Source organism: Typopeltis vanoorti, chromosome 10 (assembly GCF_054136105.1).
Source record: "Typopeltis vanoorti isolate ZY-2024b chromosome 10, IOZ_Tvanoo_1.0, whole genome shotgun sequence".
NCBI lineage: Eukaryota > Metazoa > Arthropoda > Arachnida > Uropygi > Thelyphonidae > Typopeltis > Typopeltis vanoorti.
This window is the reverse complement of record NC_143558.1, coordinates 120,361,067-120,379,347: the sequence shown is the minus strand read 5'-3', so window position 1 is coordinate 120,379,347 and position 18,281 is coordinate 120,361,067. Positions and strand designations below refer to the sequence as shown.

The following is an 18,281-nucleotide window of genomic DNA, read 5'->3' as shown; positions in this document are numbered from 1 at the left end:
ATCACAGAAAGTACTAAAAGTTTGTAACAGGATTGGTGCATAGTAAATATTTCAGTACTTAGATGGGGAGGAGAGAGAACAAGAGATTACACCTGGAAATTTAGCAAGAATATGAGGATTAGATTTTTTTACTTTGAATTTGGTGAGTGGAAAAGGTTACCAATGTTTTGTGTGCTTTGCCTGTCAATTAGTTCAAGGAGGGGTACAAAAGATATTGTATGGATAGAGTATTCTGAATGAGGCTAGATTCTATAAAACCCACCATGCAATAATTCTGCCATCTTATTTTTTTTAATTGGCACAATGAATAAGATACTCTTATTCAAAATTAATGATAAAGATAATGTGCTTCTCTCTCTCTCAAGTGTACAACAAGAACTTCTCACTATCAAACCTTAATGGAATTAAATGGTTACAACCCCTCATCAAATCAAGCAGATAATGACTTCTATGTTCCAACACCTAAGGATTCTTCAACAGACCAGAAAGTCTCAACCACTTATATTTCTGGTATCTCTGAACCTATTGGTAGAATGAAGTATCAGTTTATTTCCACATATTTTCCTACCAATAAAATTTCTCATCTGTTACCATCTACAAAAAACGGTCGCCTATCTTCAGCTGGTGCTTATCCAATTCCCTGTGAATGTAATCTGACATACTTTGGGCATTTAGGCCATTCTGTGAATAAAAAGAATTAGTGAACATCAGTATTACACTGAATATGTGAAACCTCAAAAGTCCGGTCTGGCATAGACTACTGACACTAAATACAGTATCCAGTGGGATGAAGCTCATCTTCTCCATAGAAGCAGATTTAAATATGAATGCTTTTTCAAAGAAAGGTGTGAAGCACTTCTACATCAGCCTAACCTGAATCTAAATGATTGTCTCCCTCTCCCAAAAGTTTGGAGATTCTTTATGTAGTGCTTTTAATTGATAAATTAAAAGCACTAGCTCACAGCAAGTGCTTTTAATTGATAAATAGATTGTTGTATGTACCTTGTATTCCTGTTCTATGACAGACTTGTTTCTATACACTGATCATTATTATTACGGGTATCTCCATGGAGTCAGTAGACTCATTGCGGGAGACCCAAACCAGCAAAACAATATCTGTCATATCTCTTCTTGAATTCATTTACAGACGAAGAGCTCACAACTAAGTCAGGCAATGAATTCCACTTGTTCACCACCCTCCAGGCAAAAAAAACCTTGTTCTGACACCTTTGTTAACCACACTCTTCTTTAATTTCCAGAGATGACCTCTTGTTCTTCCATCACTATCACACAGCTGAAACATTTCCCCTGCATCAATCCTATAAAAACCTTTCAGTAATTTAAATGTTTCTATCATATACCCTCTTCTTCGCCTATCAACCAATCTCTGCAATCCACAAGCTCTCAATCTATCAATATAGGGGGCATTTTTTATATCACTCACCAACTTGGTCACTCTTCTCTGAACCCTCTCCACAGCCTCCTCATCCCCAAGGAATCCAGGTGACCAGACCTGAGCACAGTAATCCAAATGTGGAAGTATCAATGCCTTATAAAGGGGAATAATAACCTCTTTATCTCTGGATGTCAGTGTGTTCCTCAACAACCAAGTAATCCTATGTGCAATCTTGGACACCTTAGCAATGTGTCCTCTGAACTTCATCTCCCTATCTACCAACACCCCTAAGTCCCTAGCCTCATCAATCTCTTGGAGTACCTTTCCATCAATGTAGTACACAGCTGGTAATCTTTTATTCCCAAAATGCATGACTTTACACTTTTCCACATCGAACTGACATCCAGTGAGTTAGCCGATCTCATACGGAGGTAGCAAGGTTTTTTCTCCCTGAAACTCGGGTTTTTCATCCCGCATACATACAAATCGGCCCTTCAGAACACACGCAATTTACAGACAAAAATTACTAGTTGTGGTGGTGTTGGAGGTGGGCGGTAGATGGCGTTGATGGAGATGATTCGTAGTAGAGGTTAGGTGTAGAGACAGTTGTAGGTGTCCTCCCGCGATGTCTTCGGACTCCTTGGAGGTATCAGGAATAATAATAATAATAATAATTATCTTTTGCCCATTTTACCAGCTTATTTAAATCATCCTGCAAACTTTCAACATCAGCTTGATTTTTTATTGCGCTACACAACTTTGCATCATCAGCAAACAACTGAATATCTCCCTTTAAGCCATTTCCTATATCATTTATATACAAATTAAACAACATTGGCCAAAGCACAGAGCCCTGAAGCACACCACTGGTCACCTGCCTCATTCTGGACTTGGCTCCTCCATACACCACCTTATGGTATCTCTCCCTGAGCCATTCTCCTATCCATATCACCAATTTAATATCCATTCCCATCTGCTCCAATTTGCATAATAGTGTTCTATGGGGTATCCTGTCAAAAGCCTTAGCAAAATCCAGAAGTACCACTGTGCAGCCTGTTCCTTTGTCCAACTCAGATGTTATTCTATTATGAATAGTTAATATATTGCTAAGGCAGGACTACCTTTAACAAAACCATGTTGTCCTCTATAGAGTATCATATCCTGATCCACCCATTCTTGAATTTTGTCTTTAACCAACTTTTCCAATACTTTTACCACTACTCCTGAGATGGTGATTGGTCTGAAATTAACTACCGCAGTTTTAGAGCCACCCTTATGCAAAGGAACCACTTTGCCTAACTTCCACTCCCTAGGGACCATACCAGAGTTCAAACTTAAATTAAATATCCAAGTAAGAGGGGTTGACAATTCATTTGCGCATTCACGCAACACCCGAGCTGATATTCCATCTAAGCCTACAACAGTATTTGCATTTAAATTTTGCAATATATTTAATACCTCTGATTTTTTTTTTAGCTTCAATTCTCACATTAGGTATTGCTACAGGTATAGAGATATCCTCACTTGGGTGATAGACTTTTGAAAAGTGATCTCTCAGTAACTCTACTATTACATCTGTTTTTGTCACCTCAATACCATTAGCACCCACTAAAGTTATCCTTCCGAAGTCATTCCTCGTCTTACTTGCCACATAGCGGAAGAACTCTTTGGGATTACCCTTGATCTCTTTGGCTAAGGTCTTCTCATAATCTGATTTAGCTTTTCTTACTATGCTGGTAACCTTCCTAGCTTGAGCCTTGTACTGCTCATGGGTGTACTGGTCGCCTTTCTCCTTGTAAATTCTCCATAACCTTTTCTTTTTTTGCAGATCAAGCTTGATACTACTGCTCATCCATTTAACGCTTGCCTTGTTTGACCTCCTGACCATGGGGACACAATCTGATATTGCTTTACTCGGATACCCGCTGATTTTATCCCATGCACTGCTAACATCTTTCCCTTGCAATATGTTCTGCCATGGGATGGCTGCAAGCTCACTCCGAAGCTTGTTATAATTGCCTAACCTGTAGTTCCGTATATACCCCTTCTTAACAGAAAAATCCACAGATTTTGCACTGCCAAGTGAATACCACATGATCGCTTTCACCAATTGGAGGTAACGAGGACACTTTACTTATGCATATAATCTCTGAACCAATAACCAAGTCCAACACTCTCACACCACGTGTCCCTTCAGTTATGTGCTGTTTCAAGTAATTATCTCGTAGAAGATGTATGAACTCATTTTGCTTTTTGCTACGTGATATTTCCTCCTTCCAACTGATATCACCGTAATTAAAATCCCCCATAATAATCACTAAGCCTTCACTCATTGCACTAATTTGCTGATGCATGAATTCAATATCTCCCCCTGTACTTCCTGGCCTATAGCAGCATCCAACTGTATATTTGGTTGCATTGGTCACTATTTCACACCAGACTGCCTCAAATGAACTCTCATTCCCATGTCTATCATCTTGATATACTATTTTCTTTGGCTGCAACACATCAGCTATCATCAACAGTACTCCTCCCTCTGTTCTATCTTCTCTATCCTCCCTGAAAATACTGTACCCAACAAATTCAATTCCAGTGACCACATCTTCTGCTGACAGCCAAGTTTCACTAATGCCTACAACGTTTGGTGAGATTGCACTGACTAATGCCTACAACTTTTGGTGAGATTGCACTGACTAATGCCAAAAATTCTTCTCTCTAATTTCGAATGCTTCTAGCATTGGTATACAAAAATTGCAGATTCCCTATAGATCTTGTACCGGCTTTAGAACTGATATATACGTCACTAACTTCCGTAGTCCCATGCCGATTTTTATCCCCTCTCTTCTGCAATTTATTCTGCATATAAGGATCATTAAATATACAATCAGTGCTAAAGTTTCTCTCTCTTACACTCAACCTTTTCAATATTAGTTTCCCTGTCCAATAACTTCAACTTGTTCAGAAAACAATAACTTCTTCAATCGCTTATGTCCTTCCATGTTAAGATGCAGTCCATCTCTAGCATACAACTGCCTCTTTCCTTCAAATACACTCCAAACATCAACAAATTCCAAACCTCTTTTTTTTTTGCACATTTTTGCAATCATATCATTCATTATCATTGCTTGTCTACTTAACACACTATCCTCCCATTGACACTTTTCCTCTTCACAATATCTAATAATGTTCTTAAATCTTTTCCTACCCGATTTATACTACCTCTCAGGTCATTTGTACCCACCATAACTATCATCTTGTCTGCTTCATGCCCTCTCTTTATTTTCAGTGCAAAACATCTGTACTTTCATTAATATTAATTACTGTCATTATCGTTTTATTTGTTGTTTTAGTTATGCCACAGGTACCTTTCAAGATTAAAGATTGTTGTTTTATGGTGCAAGGGCAGCAAAGGTCATACTGCACGAGAATACAGATTACAGCAGGATATTAGGAAATGGTCAAAAGGAGATAAATCAATGAATAAGATAAAAAGTATGTACAAATATTAAGTATCCACACCAGGTATTAATAAGTAGTTATAAGGAGCAATAAATAAAGTATATGTAAAAAATATAGGGTATCTATAAATACCTCTCTGTACAAGGCATTAATAAATAGGTTATGTATACAAGATATTAAAAAAAAACAAAAAAAAAGAATATAAATGATTAAACAAAATGCATGCACAACAAGGTTCAGTATCTACAATATTCTTATAATCAAATGAGATTGAATAAATCAACTTAAAAAAATTTAAAAAATCATGAAATTTGTCCGAGTATGATAACATTTTAATGGTTTATAGGGCTCAGCCAGATAAATAAAAATATCATTCATCTCTCGTCTACATCTGATAAAATTTTAGATGAAACGACCATCACACCATCATGTTGCTGCCTTCATATATAACAGGTCTTTTTGCTCTTTTTATTATATATTTTCAATTTTCAAATTCATACTTTGCATAATTCACTTTTCATTATTGGTTTGGTTCATGGTTTTTGGCTATCTGCTAAGTATTTCTGTGCTAAGTTATTGGTTTTTCATGTTCAGCACTAATTCTAAACTGTCTTAGCTCAAATCATGTCTTCTACAAAGATATGTGCCTTCAAAAAATGCACAGAGGTATAATAAATCTCATTTAATTAGATCACTTTTAGCCCAGTTGTGATAGAGCTGCTGCTCAATTGCTAAAATAGCTTTGCTTTTTAGCAATGGAGCATCATCATCATTAAATTCCTGCCATGTATCCTCAAGGGGGGGGGGGGGTGTTCAGGATATGATAGTACTTCAAGAAAAATTCACATCATTACTAACTTCCTATCTACAATTTTCCTCCAAATCAGTCTGTTACTTGTCAAGACTCCAACATTATCAGATATTATATATCTGTCATCTAAGGCACTTTGTACCATATCAATCCATCTATATCTTGGTCTTCCTCTTCCGTTTTCCTGCCAACTTGGCAGAGAACACTCGATTTGCTAATCGTTCAATGCCCATTCTGTTTAAGTGACCATACCACCTGAGATTAGCTCTGCTAACGCACGCCTGGATGCTGACAATGTCAAGTTCTTTCCTAATATAATCGTTTTTAATATGATATTGCCATTGATGCCATCTGTTCACGATATAATCTTTCTCAGGACTCTCATATCTGCGGTCTCTAGTCTTTGGTCAAGTGTTTTACTTCTGACCCAGCTCTCAGATCCATAAGTTAAAACTGGTTTGAACACTGTCTTGTATACAGCTAATTTAGTGTTCCGACTAATTTCTCTCTTATTCCATATGAATTTATTCAGTTCCTATGATACCAGCTTTGTTGATTCTGTTATTTATTTCCATATTTAATTTACCATCTTCACTAAAAATCGTGCCTAAGTAGCTGAAATGTTTTACTTGTTCCACAGGTTCTCCATTAACAACACAGTTGACATTTTCAATGATTCTGCCTATTTTCATTGTCTTTGTCTTTTTATTGCTGACCTTCATACCATATCTATTACAACAGTTATTCAATTAGTCAGAGAATCTTGCAGACTTTTAGCGGATTTATTTAGAAGTATAACATCATCCGCGTAAAACAAAGAGCTGACATTAACATCTCCAATTTTGCAGTTGACATTTTCAATGATTCTGCCTATTTTCATTGCCTTTTTATTGCTGACCTTCATACCATATCTAACTGGGATAAAATATAACCGGGAACTCCATATATTTTCATAATCTTTTCTAAAGCCTATGACTCAATTATACATCCAAAAATGTGGCAGGTGTTAGAAGAGCTGGGAATTCCTCGAAAACTCTGAAAAATGGTGCAGGTGTGTGTGTGTGTGTGTGTGTGTAGCTGGTTCGAGAGCAAGAGTGAAAGCAGAAGGTGAATTGTCAGACCCATTTCAAGTACAGACCGGTGTGAAGCAAGGTGATGGGCTTTCTCCGATTCTCTTCAATCTAGTGCTGGAAAAAGTAATTAGAAACATACAGCAAATGGCGGGTGGAGTCGACATGGGGGTGCAGGTCAGAATTCTTGGCTATACAGACAACCTGAATGTCATGGCGCACGAACGGGAGCTGCTTAGTTTGAGAGGGTGACAGAATTCAGGTACCTGGGGTCTATTGTGACCGATTACAACAAAGTCGAAGCTGATGTCCAGAGTTGGGTGAATGCCGCGAATGTGGCCTACTACCAAGTGCATCCACTTTTCGCCTCACGTCTACTGTTTTGGACTACAAAGGTGGGACTATACAAGACTTTGATCAGACCTGTTCTCCTCTATGGTGCTGAAGCGTGGACTCTCACGGTGAGGCAAGCCTGAGAGTATTTGAGAATAAGATGCTACGACGAATCTATGGAGGGGTCATGACAGATGGAGTTTGGAGTCTAATGCTGCCATACATGCTTTGTACAACTCGGCAGACATCTTGACGGAGCTGCGAGCCAGGAGTCTTCAGTGGCTGGGGCATCTGCACCAAACGAGCCCCATGTGAGACAAGTGTGGGAGGCCCGACCCGGATCAGGAGGAGGAGGAGGATCTACAGGCTGTCGGGCTGGAGTCTGGAACATGGCGGATAGTCGCAGAGGATCGTGTCTAGGCGTCACGTTGGTGCTTGAGACCAAAAGTCCTTCTGGGCTGACTGCGCCTAGATAAGTCAAGTAAGTCAAAGGTCTGAAAAGTTCTTGGCATCGGCCATAGATGGCAACACTAACAGCAAGATTTTTTTTCCTCTAAGTTTCCTCTAACTTGCAATTTCACATAAGCATCCATGTGAAATTGCAAGTTGTTATATCAAGTAGTTTGTGTTTTATATGGCTGTCTGAAGCAAAAGTGTTGTCTGTAACCCTTGAAATGGATAATCAAGTAGCGCGCATTTATAAAATTCCTTGTAAAAGAAGGTTAACGCCAAAAGAAATTCATTTGAAGTTTATTAAAGTTAATGGACACTCTTCTTCTTCACTTTCGACAATTAAGAAATGGTTTGCAGAGTTAAAACATGGCCGTACCAGCCTTGAAGATGATCAGCGTGAAGGATGTCCAAAAAGTGTAACAACACGAGAAATCATTGATCAAGTGCACGATATGGTATTGGATGACCGGCGAGTCAAAGTGAGTGAAATCGCCGAGACTATAGGCATTTCAAAAGAATGTGTAGGATATATTTTGCATGAAGAATTGCATATGAAAAAGCTTTGCACAAGATGGGTGCCACACTTGCTCATATCAGTTCGAGCATTTTAATAAGAATAAAACTGAATTTGTGCGTCAATTTATTACTATGGATGAGACTTGGATTCACATTACACACCAGAATCCAAACAGCAGTGAAAAGAGTGGACAGAAGCCGGTTGTTCAGCACTAAAGAAGACAAAGTTGGATCCAATAAGCAGAAAAGGTCATGGCATCAGTGTTTTGGGATGTTAAAGGCATTTTGTTTATTAATTATCTTGAAAAGGGTAAAACAATAACTGGGGAATATTATTCCGATCTTTTAACCAGACTAGATAAAAAAATTCATGAGAAAAGACCCAGTTTCCATAAGAAAAAAATCATCTTTCATCAGGGCAATGCACCCGCCTATAAAAAGTGTTTTGGCAATGGGAAAATTAAGGGATCTGCACTATGAATTGTTGGAACATCCACCCTATTCCCCAGATTTAGCTCCCTCTGACTTCTATCTCTTCCCAAAACTAAAACTCTTCCTCGCTGGTCAGTGTTTTTCTTCTCATCAAGAGGTTATTGCAGCTGTAGAGGGGTATTTTGCAATCTTAATGAAAACCACTACAGCAATGGGATAATGGCACTAGAATAGATGTATTAGTCTTAAATGAGATTATGCTAAAAATAAAAATAATTTTGAAATTATAAATTTGTTTTTTCATTGTTAGGCCGAGAACTTTTCAGACCACCCTTGTATATAAAAAATATGAATTCCACCTATGAAAGGTAACTTTGCATAAGTGTATTATCAATAAAATGCTTGCTATAGTGAGAATCAACATTTACAAAAAGTAAAATGAAGAATATATAACATAACTCATTTAAGTGGAATGGAGCTGCCATTCCAGTTATATGTCAGAAGAGTGGGCTATATTTAAATACTAGTTTATTCCAAGTGGAGATTACCCAAAAAAGGTTTATGGGTATATCTCATCTCATCTTCCCTCTTTTACCTTGAGGTATTGAGGGTTTATTAATCATCGGACCTCAAACCATTCACAGGATAAGATGGTCAGCCCAACGCACCGGTGTATCTATGGCTGTAGTGTTGAGCTCAAGGCCGGTTTGTTTGCTTTGCGGGATAAAAATACCCAGGATAAACTGGGGGAAAAAAACCATGGACTATATATTATATAGTCCACGCAGTTATAAATTTCATAATATATTAAAAGGAGTATGAAGATCTGAACATATAAAATTATTTTTGGAAGTGAAGATGTTATATTTGGTACTGAAATTGATAATGTTGCCCAAAACAGTATTAAATTTAAAATAATACAAGGATAAAGAAACAATAAATAAGAACATAAATCATAAGAATAAAACATATATAAATGATAAAAGACTAAAAAAAGACTAATTCAAACTACAGATATAAAAAAGGTATCAAAAAAACTACATGTATGCATCACAAACCAGTAACATGGCACTGGGCTTGCTATTTCAGAGAAATTTGCATCAGATCATACAAAATGTGAAACTCGCTGTGAGCCTGTCATGTGGTGAACAAGATAAAAAAATGTTAAATTATATTTATTATAAACACAAGCTTTTCAAATAAATTAAAGAAATTACCATATCACATCACCAGACCATATTCTTTCTTCCTTTGATGCTTCTCCTCTATATAAACACCAATGTAACATTACCTAAACTTTGGACATTATTCATACAATACTCATAAATGATCACAACAGAATGCACAAACTTATCCCCCTTGAGATATTCTTACAAATCAATATAAAAATCTCAGCTAATTTCTTCAAATACAATCATCTAATTCCTGTTCCGCTCCCTCCCAATTCATATCTTCCACTATGGTAGATATGTTGAAGGTGTGCTATGTATTTGCAACAAATACACCATTCAAAATTAGTGCATCTAAACACCTTCAGCCATAAATTACAGTTTTCTATTGAATATGCAGGAACAACTGGTGAACGTTTTTAAATTTAACTAGATCTGCTTATCATATTAACACTAAAGTAAACCACAAAACTATAAACATTGACAGTTACTTATACTTTACTTCATCCTTACCATATTAAAAAAAAAAATCCATCATATTATCACAGTTTATCAATGAATACAAATATCATTTATCCTGGCTTTAAACCTAGAAATTTTACATACACCTCAAAGATATCTTCTGTCTACAGCAATATTATGAACAGCTAATAGACTATGCTTTTCCAGAATTGCTATTCCAGACTATGCTATTCCTCTCCAGAATCATATCCTCCTCTCAAAACAAAATCTCAGACATTTATAAACTTAAAATTCCAGTGTATCCAAGGTATCTACAAAGGCATCAATTGAATCTTTAAATACTCAAAGTACAAAACAGCTTTCACCACTAGTAATAAACTACAGAAAGTATTAAAACATGAAACCATAATCCCACCAACTGACAAATGATGGCATGTTGTCATATATAAATTTATGCTATCAATCTTCTGGGTACAACACCTTTCACACTCGATCCACTATAAATTCTTTAAAATCCATTCTTTAAAATCATGTGTAATCAAACATCACCCCAATTATAATATTCCTGACTATTTACAATCCACAATCAAGATAAAATAAAAGCCAAAGAAGTGAAACAATACCAACAAAAACCCCAACACCAAAATATCACTGCATGTTACACAATCAAAACAAATCTCGTAAATTGGGAAGATTATCATTATAGATTTCCAAGTAGCAAAAGCAAATTACATTGCTTTGAATGTATTGTTGTGAAGAATAGGCAAATGAACTATTAACACAAAAAAGACTCTCCAGTTTTACATGGCAATTAAAGAAGATAAATTATTTCTTATAGACTTTCAAAGATCAACCCAGTGACAAGTTCACAACAAGTTTTCACATTCAGCACTATCTGATAATGATTATGGATTAGCATTTACATGTAGCCAACCATTTTGACATATAAGGGCAGCTCAATTCTATTTGAATAAGTTTTGCTATGTATATATATTTCTAATATCCAATTCTGGAGTGATATGAATTTTTTTTATTTATTTTTTATTTTTTTGAATTTACATCATAGCATTTTTAATTTCATTTACAATTATTCTCAATTAAACTTGACATTTAGCTGGTGTTAGTAAATATTTAATGGAACTATAAGCGAAACAAGTGCTTAATGACAGTAAGCAACAAGCATAGGGAACTGCACAGGAATCTAAACTGATAACCAAAGTTCTAGAAATTTGATTATGCTTCCAGCTTTGCATTAAATCATCTTCCAAGGCGCATTGATATTAAGTAATCAACCGATTAATCAAACTTTTATGTACAGTAATACAAAAAGAAATTTATAGATTTTAATTATTGTTGAAAAATAAATATATATATGAAAGTACTCTACCTCAAAATCAATTATAGGGAGTGACGTATTAGCTGGTAATGGAATTGTGGTAATACTTCGAATAAAATCTCCTAGGTCAGATCGGATTTTTAATTTCCCGTCACCAGCAAAAGACCAAAGTAAAGCATAAATGAGGCAAAGTGGTATATATCTTTCAAGTTGATCTTGCTGAAAATAAAGCATTCAGGAATTTAGAGAGAATTGTGTAAATTACTGCTAACTCATACCTCATTACAAAAAGATTTTATCTACAGCCTCAATCTTTTTTTAATCAAAACAAATAATTTTAACCAAATTATTTGTAATTAAAGATTTAACATTTTGTGAATGAATTCTTAATACTAGCAATTTCAGTTCATACCAAAATACTCCACAGATGTGAAAGTTTTATATTCATAAATGTTTTCTCTTATAGTGATGCAAGGTAACTAGTAAACAGCAACTGTTTTAAAGCATAACCATGATCAAATAAGACTACACAAATTATGTCAAATCAAATGCTGCTAAAATCAGCAACTTGCCATCTACTGGTTAGAACAGTCTGTACAGCTATGATGAGAGAGAAAATACACGGCTCACCCACTTTTTAAAATTATATACAGAACATTGCACGCTCTGATAGTATCACCTTGTTATGGTAGAGGGCTTGCCACACCAATGAGCTGAAAAGCTATGTTGGCAATTATGTAGTTTCTAGAAAGGTTTCCCCACAGTCTGGTCCTCCATACCGGGGAAAGTCATTACAAGAGGCTGACTGTGTCTAATGTAAAAAAGTTATAAAACTAGACACTAGATTTATGAGCCTGACTGTTCATAACAGCAAATGACTGACCCTGACTAAGAGAATTAAAGTTGAAATGTATAATATAAACTGTTTAACCATGGATCACTTCAATATGTTATTGATGCAACAGAAAATAACAATATTCAGATCTTAGTTAAATAAGAAACAATATTCTGCAGTACATTATGTACTGTAGAATACCTTCATTATGTAAAAACTTGCACACAAGTAGATGTTTGATTGTTATATCTATATTTCTGGTTCTAAGTCTAATATAATTTATCCATTTATTCTGTGGAATGGTCTGGCGGTTTGTCTTTAAGTGATAACGTACGAGGATCTCAGAGATGTTGGATAACTTTCTTTTTGAAAGTTATCCAACATCTCTGAGATGCTTGGATTAGGGATATAGAGTAACAGGATAATTGCAATAACATGCTTTTACAGATGTTTGAGGGTTAAAAATATTAAAAGTAAGGATGATGTTTCTGGTTGGAACCAGGAGACCCTACGGATCAGGATGCATCTCTACCTATCATCCCTGATCATCAAAGAGATTCCATTCTGAGATCACTCCTCTATAGGAATTGAGTGTTTATATATGAACTATAACTGCTATTGGTATTCCACCCACTGATGCTGCTGTAACTAGTTTTTTTGGAATGTTATTGACATGTGTCTACAAGCATGTCACAAGAACTTAATTTAATTGTTTTGAAAGAACCCATTAGTCCTTCTAAACCCTTTTGAATAAAGAAGAAGAATGATATTTTCTCTATTGACTTTTGAACCTGTTGCACAGATGATTAGAAAAACTGGTACATTTAGTTATCAATAAGTGTAACAATGGTATATTAGTTGGTTGGGACTTTGTTATGGCCTCTGAAAAAATTGAGAATGAAGAATTCATGCTCTCCACCCACCAGCAGAGCCATACATGGATGCTCACTCACAACAAACATGGCAGCAAGGCATTAGATCCTGGTGATGGGAGTCTGGATTCAGGAGAAGTAACTAGATTAGTGAATTTGCAAGTGAGGACTGGCAGATAAAGAACAGTTCAGAGCAGGCATCAGCAATGAAGGACTTCCCAAACTTCATGTATAGATGCATTAATTCACAGAAAAATAAAACACAATTTCCAATTTAAGATTACCTTTAGCTCCATGGATACATACCTTATGTCCAGCATTAGAGAGTAATGGGATATAAAAAAATGCTTTTGTCCACAACAATTATGAACTGTTTTCATATTTATTTGATTACAGTGCCTTGCATGCTATGAGAAGTCATTCCTCAATCCTCTATTCAAATATTCTTATGTCGTTTATATAAGAAGTTGTTACATCATAACAATTACATAAAAAAACAAGAAATAAAATGTTGGAACATAACTCTGTAGCCATTATTTTCATTTTTCTTAATGTAGTCACCTCTTAACATGGTAAATGTGGAAAAACTACATTGTTAGCAATGAACCAACCTATATAACAGATTAAATATTTTTGCTATTTGGGCAAATAAAAAAAAAATGAAGTTGAGCAGAGAGAACAAGAAATCATGAATACCAAACAATCATAAAAGACATTGATGTAAGGAAGCTTTTAGTTAGCAGTTAGAACTGCACAATATATAATTACGTGGTCTGGTATAAAATAAGGTGATAAACAAGTATGTGTGAATGCACAAATGTACTTGTTTTCTGCATGGATTACATTATGGACAGTGGCATTAAATCTGACATCAAAACTATAAACAAATTTAGTGCTTTACCTTATGTACATAATGTTACACTCTTGAATAAATCGAGCAGAATTCTTCAAGAATCTATCTAAACCAAATAACTATCATAACACATTTCGATATGAAAATCAGCAGTAAAAAGATGACTACACTGGAAGGAACCTGGAAAAAAATTGCATTTTCCTGACAAATGCAAGAGAAGAAGCGAAACATTTCAGTTATTTATGTGCAGTTTTTAGTGAAGATAACAAATTAAATACAGAAAGAGTTACCAGAGTAAACAAGGGTGCTTCAATACAACCAGATGAATATTTATATGGAATAAGAAAGAAATCTGCCAAAAAAAAAAAACTTGTACGCTGGATATACAAGATAAATTTTAACAAATTTTAACACTGGATCTGAAATTTGAGTTAGAAATAAAGATTGTTAAAGATTTCTTTGCCACCTTTAAGCCACACACACAAAAAAATTAACATCCCTTATACATGCTCCTAAAAATCAGCTATGATCCTTAGATTTGCCTAGTGTCTATACTGTCTAACTATGACCAAGCATGAAGGATAATCAACATCTCTGAAGAATCTTGAACAGACATCTGGTACCACCACTATAGCTGCTTAGACCTCGGATACCACAGATTTCATATTTGTATTGGCTTCAAAGAAGCCAATACAAATATGAAAGTGTTGCTTGCATTTACCTGTCTTAAAAAGCACTTCTAACTTGAATAAATTTGGATGCATGATTGTCTCAAATCTAGGAGACACTTATTCTCCAACTATCAGCCCAATAGCAGCCAAGAATAAAGTAAATTATAATTGGAAAGAAATATCATTCTTGTTTTATCATTTTAAAAGTTAAAAGATCTCATAAAAGTTTGCACATGAAATATCTTCATGACAAGGCTATTTAAATATGAAGGCAAATGATTTCATATCAAATTGTTCCAGTATCCCAATGATGCACAGCAGACTTTCCAGTTTTAAGCTATGGGTTATCATCAGTGACAACTAGATCCACAGGGATACTGAAAACCAAATTAACACATTATTAATATAATTTCTTTTATATTATAATTTACTTTGTATTTAACAGAGAAAACTTTCTATAATTATCTTAATCCAGATAAACTAAATCATATGGTGACACCATTTTGTTGCACGTACATGGAAAATTTGAATCGGATTTTCCATATCCAAGCATAATTGCCACAGTATCTCATAATGCACAGCACGCACACACCTTTTCAGATATTGCCACCATGCTTTATGAGATGAGTCACTATCTAGATGGGTTTCAGCCCTTAAGGCAGTGTTTCCCCAACGTCGGGCATATGCCCACAAGGGGCAATCTAAATATTTTTTCTTTTTTTTGGGAGGGGGGGCAATTAGAAAATGATGTTGCATTCATTGCTGATATACTCAAAAAATTCACCACTGTCGGCGATAAATTGTCGATGTTGCAACCCTGAATTTTCAAGAAAAAGAGCTGACATTACTAGTACAGTAAATACAGTATCAAGAACTTTCAGTAAAGCAAAATGATGAGTCTATTAGAAATTTATTTAACATAAAAGGAACAATGGCATGGCTTTCTGACGAGACAGAAACAAAATACGGAAATTCAACTAGTTTTGCAAAAAAAATACTGTTGCCCTTCCTGTCATCATATTTAGTTGTATGTGGCTTTAGTGCTGTAAATGACTTGCTACTGAAAAAAAGAAATCATCTGGTTATCACAAACCATGGGGATTTGAGATTGCAAATGACTAAATTAGTTCCTCAAATAAAAACTCTTTGCAGCAGATATCATGCTCAAGGATCGCATTAACTCATCTTCCTTCACTCCCCCCCCCCTTTACCATGCAGTGTCGAGGAGTTTTATTAATCATTGGACCTCAAACCATTCACAGGATAAGGTGGTCAAGCCTTACACCCCAGTGTATCCTATGTCCGTAATGTTGAGTTCTCAAGTCGGTTTTCCTACTTTGCGGGATGAGAAACCCCAGAATAAACTGGGGGGAAAACCCTACTGTCCATGGCCAAGACTGGCTAACTTGACTATGGTTCAGAAGATCCTTCAGCTCCCCTTGTCACCGATGGGAATCGAACCTAGGACACTCCTTCCCCAGGCATATGGTTGAGAAGTGCATAGCCACTAGGCTAACCACGCAGCTTGGATTTTATTTTCTCATGTTCAGTTCGATTTATGTTTTATAATATACAAAGTGTAATATAAAATTTATATTCATTGAAGAAAGTCAAATTAAAAACAGTTTTACCTATGTTCCTTTTTTATTTAAAGTACATATTTATATTATACTTTTTTAGAACTTGGCTGACTATTACGCTAGAGGGAAGGGAGGGGGGGGGCATCAAAATCTTTGAGGCATTGAGGTGGGGCATGATCTAAAAAACATTGGGAAACACTGCCTTAAGGTCTCATCAGTGGAAAGTAGATCTGCAAAGTTAAACATATGCAGAAATCTACTTGTATATTTTACATTCTGGGATAATGAGGCAAATGATGTGAAATCTCAACACAGAAGAGAACTATGGTGTGACTTACACACATAGGCAGTTGACTAACCACTTGTCAGTATACTATACCTTCTAACCACCTTATTAGAAATTATGACAAGAAATTATATTCTTTTAAACCAAGTGGTTAAAAGGTATACTACAATTTTCACTGACATATCCTGTAAATAAGATCTCCTTCTCTAACAAACCCTATCCATAGCTTTGCTGATGATCATACATTCCTTTCTTCTTTCAGTAAACTTTTTTAGTGCATAAGTCTCTGTATATAATTCCTTAAAAAACCAAAATCTGCATCAGTTACTCAAAGCCTTAACTTTTTTTTTGTCTGATAGCAGGATAGCAACTTAAGCAGATCAGTCTTTTCTTCAAGGTAAATATCACCAAAGTTCCATCCCTTCTTTCACGTGTTATTGAGGTTATGAAAAGCTTATAGCTCCTCTCTCTAACACTCATAAGATCAACAGAGATGAATGGATTGGATAACTGATTACAACTTTATATTATTGATCACAAATTTTCTGCATGCTCCATTTGATCCTTATCATCATGAATGCATAAGACTGAAGTAAATCAAGAATTCAGTATTTTCATTTCTTTTCCTGATGTAATTTAATCTTATGTTCATACTGATCAGTATGTACATACTGATACTTGTCGCCTGTGAATAAGTTTCGTTAAACTTATGCTCCTGCATTTTATCATAATTGCAAGTGTTTTTTGTGCAAAATAATCAGTAAACAGAAAACTAACAGAGAGTATCAAGGAGCCAATTACTTCTGCACAGCTTGTAACTACCCATAGTCCTTTATATCAGTTATTTTTACAATTAAAAAACAGCCATGTGAAAGCACCTGCTATGCCTACAATGCAAAGTAAAGAGGGCAGCAATAAAGGTCAACAATGAAAGATCACTTCGAATCCCGTCAGCGTAGCGCAGCTGTCACCAACAAACCGAATGACAATACGAATTGCTGCAGCTGTGGATCTAAAGTTATTGAAAGAAAATAAAGGTATATTGTGCAATTTCTGTTGTCACTAGCTACATACTTCCTATGCGAAAATAGATGAATTGGCATGCAAGCTTTTATCAATCTCAAAGCATTTCTTCTGTTCAAAGTGCAGTGCCTTCCTTCTGTTAAACAGCTGCTGAACCTAGGCAAACGAGCTGAAAACCTAGAACAACTACAACGATTGATACGTTCCCTTCCAAAATCTCTGAAAGTTAGAAACTAAGCTCGAGACACTCAATGACCAGTGGCCAAATGCAAGTGCACCCGTGCCTGCTAATGAACTCCGTGACCTAATCGCATAAATGCAACTTCGATCCCAGAAATATCGTCAAATGCCATTGTTTCGGACCCATAAACAAAAGGATGGAACGAACTTTCACGTCTCGTGAAAGTGACCTGTGACACACCAACAAACACATCCAAATTAATAACGGCAATAAATAGCAAGCTAAAGGACAGTTGTACCAATCACACATACATGCTCAACCTGATTTAACTTTTGCATAGAGGGAACAAAGACACCAACTCCGAAGACATCTAGGAGAAAAATGCCAAAATGGAGACAACAGTTGGACCATAGACTAAAAACCAAACTAGTGCAAAAATCAAGTGACGCCACTAGTAGCACCAAGGAGACCAGTATCCGGGCACTGCATAGGAAGCATGCAAGACCCTTGCAGTCAAAGCCATGCCTCACAGAACCTTGCATA

General features: G+C 35.8%; 1 protein-coding gene across 1 annotated transcript in view; it reads right to left on the bottom strand.

Annotated features, from left to right (window-relative positions):
- Nucleotides 1–18,281, bottom strand: part of Dhc64C (dynein heavy chain, cytoplasmic) — a 1,087,706-nt gene that overhangs the window by 566,134 nt on the left and 503,291 nt on the right. Inside the window, exon 45 of the mRNA XM_090398628.1 lies at nucleotides 11,489–11,656. Coding sequence (XP_090254754.1) covers nucleotides 11,489–11,656 — 168 coding nt within the window. The remainder of the gene's footprint in view (nucleotides 1–11,488; nucleotides 11,657–18,281) is intronic.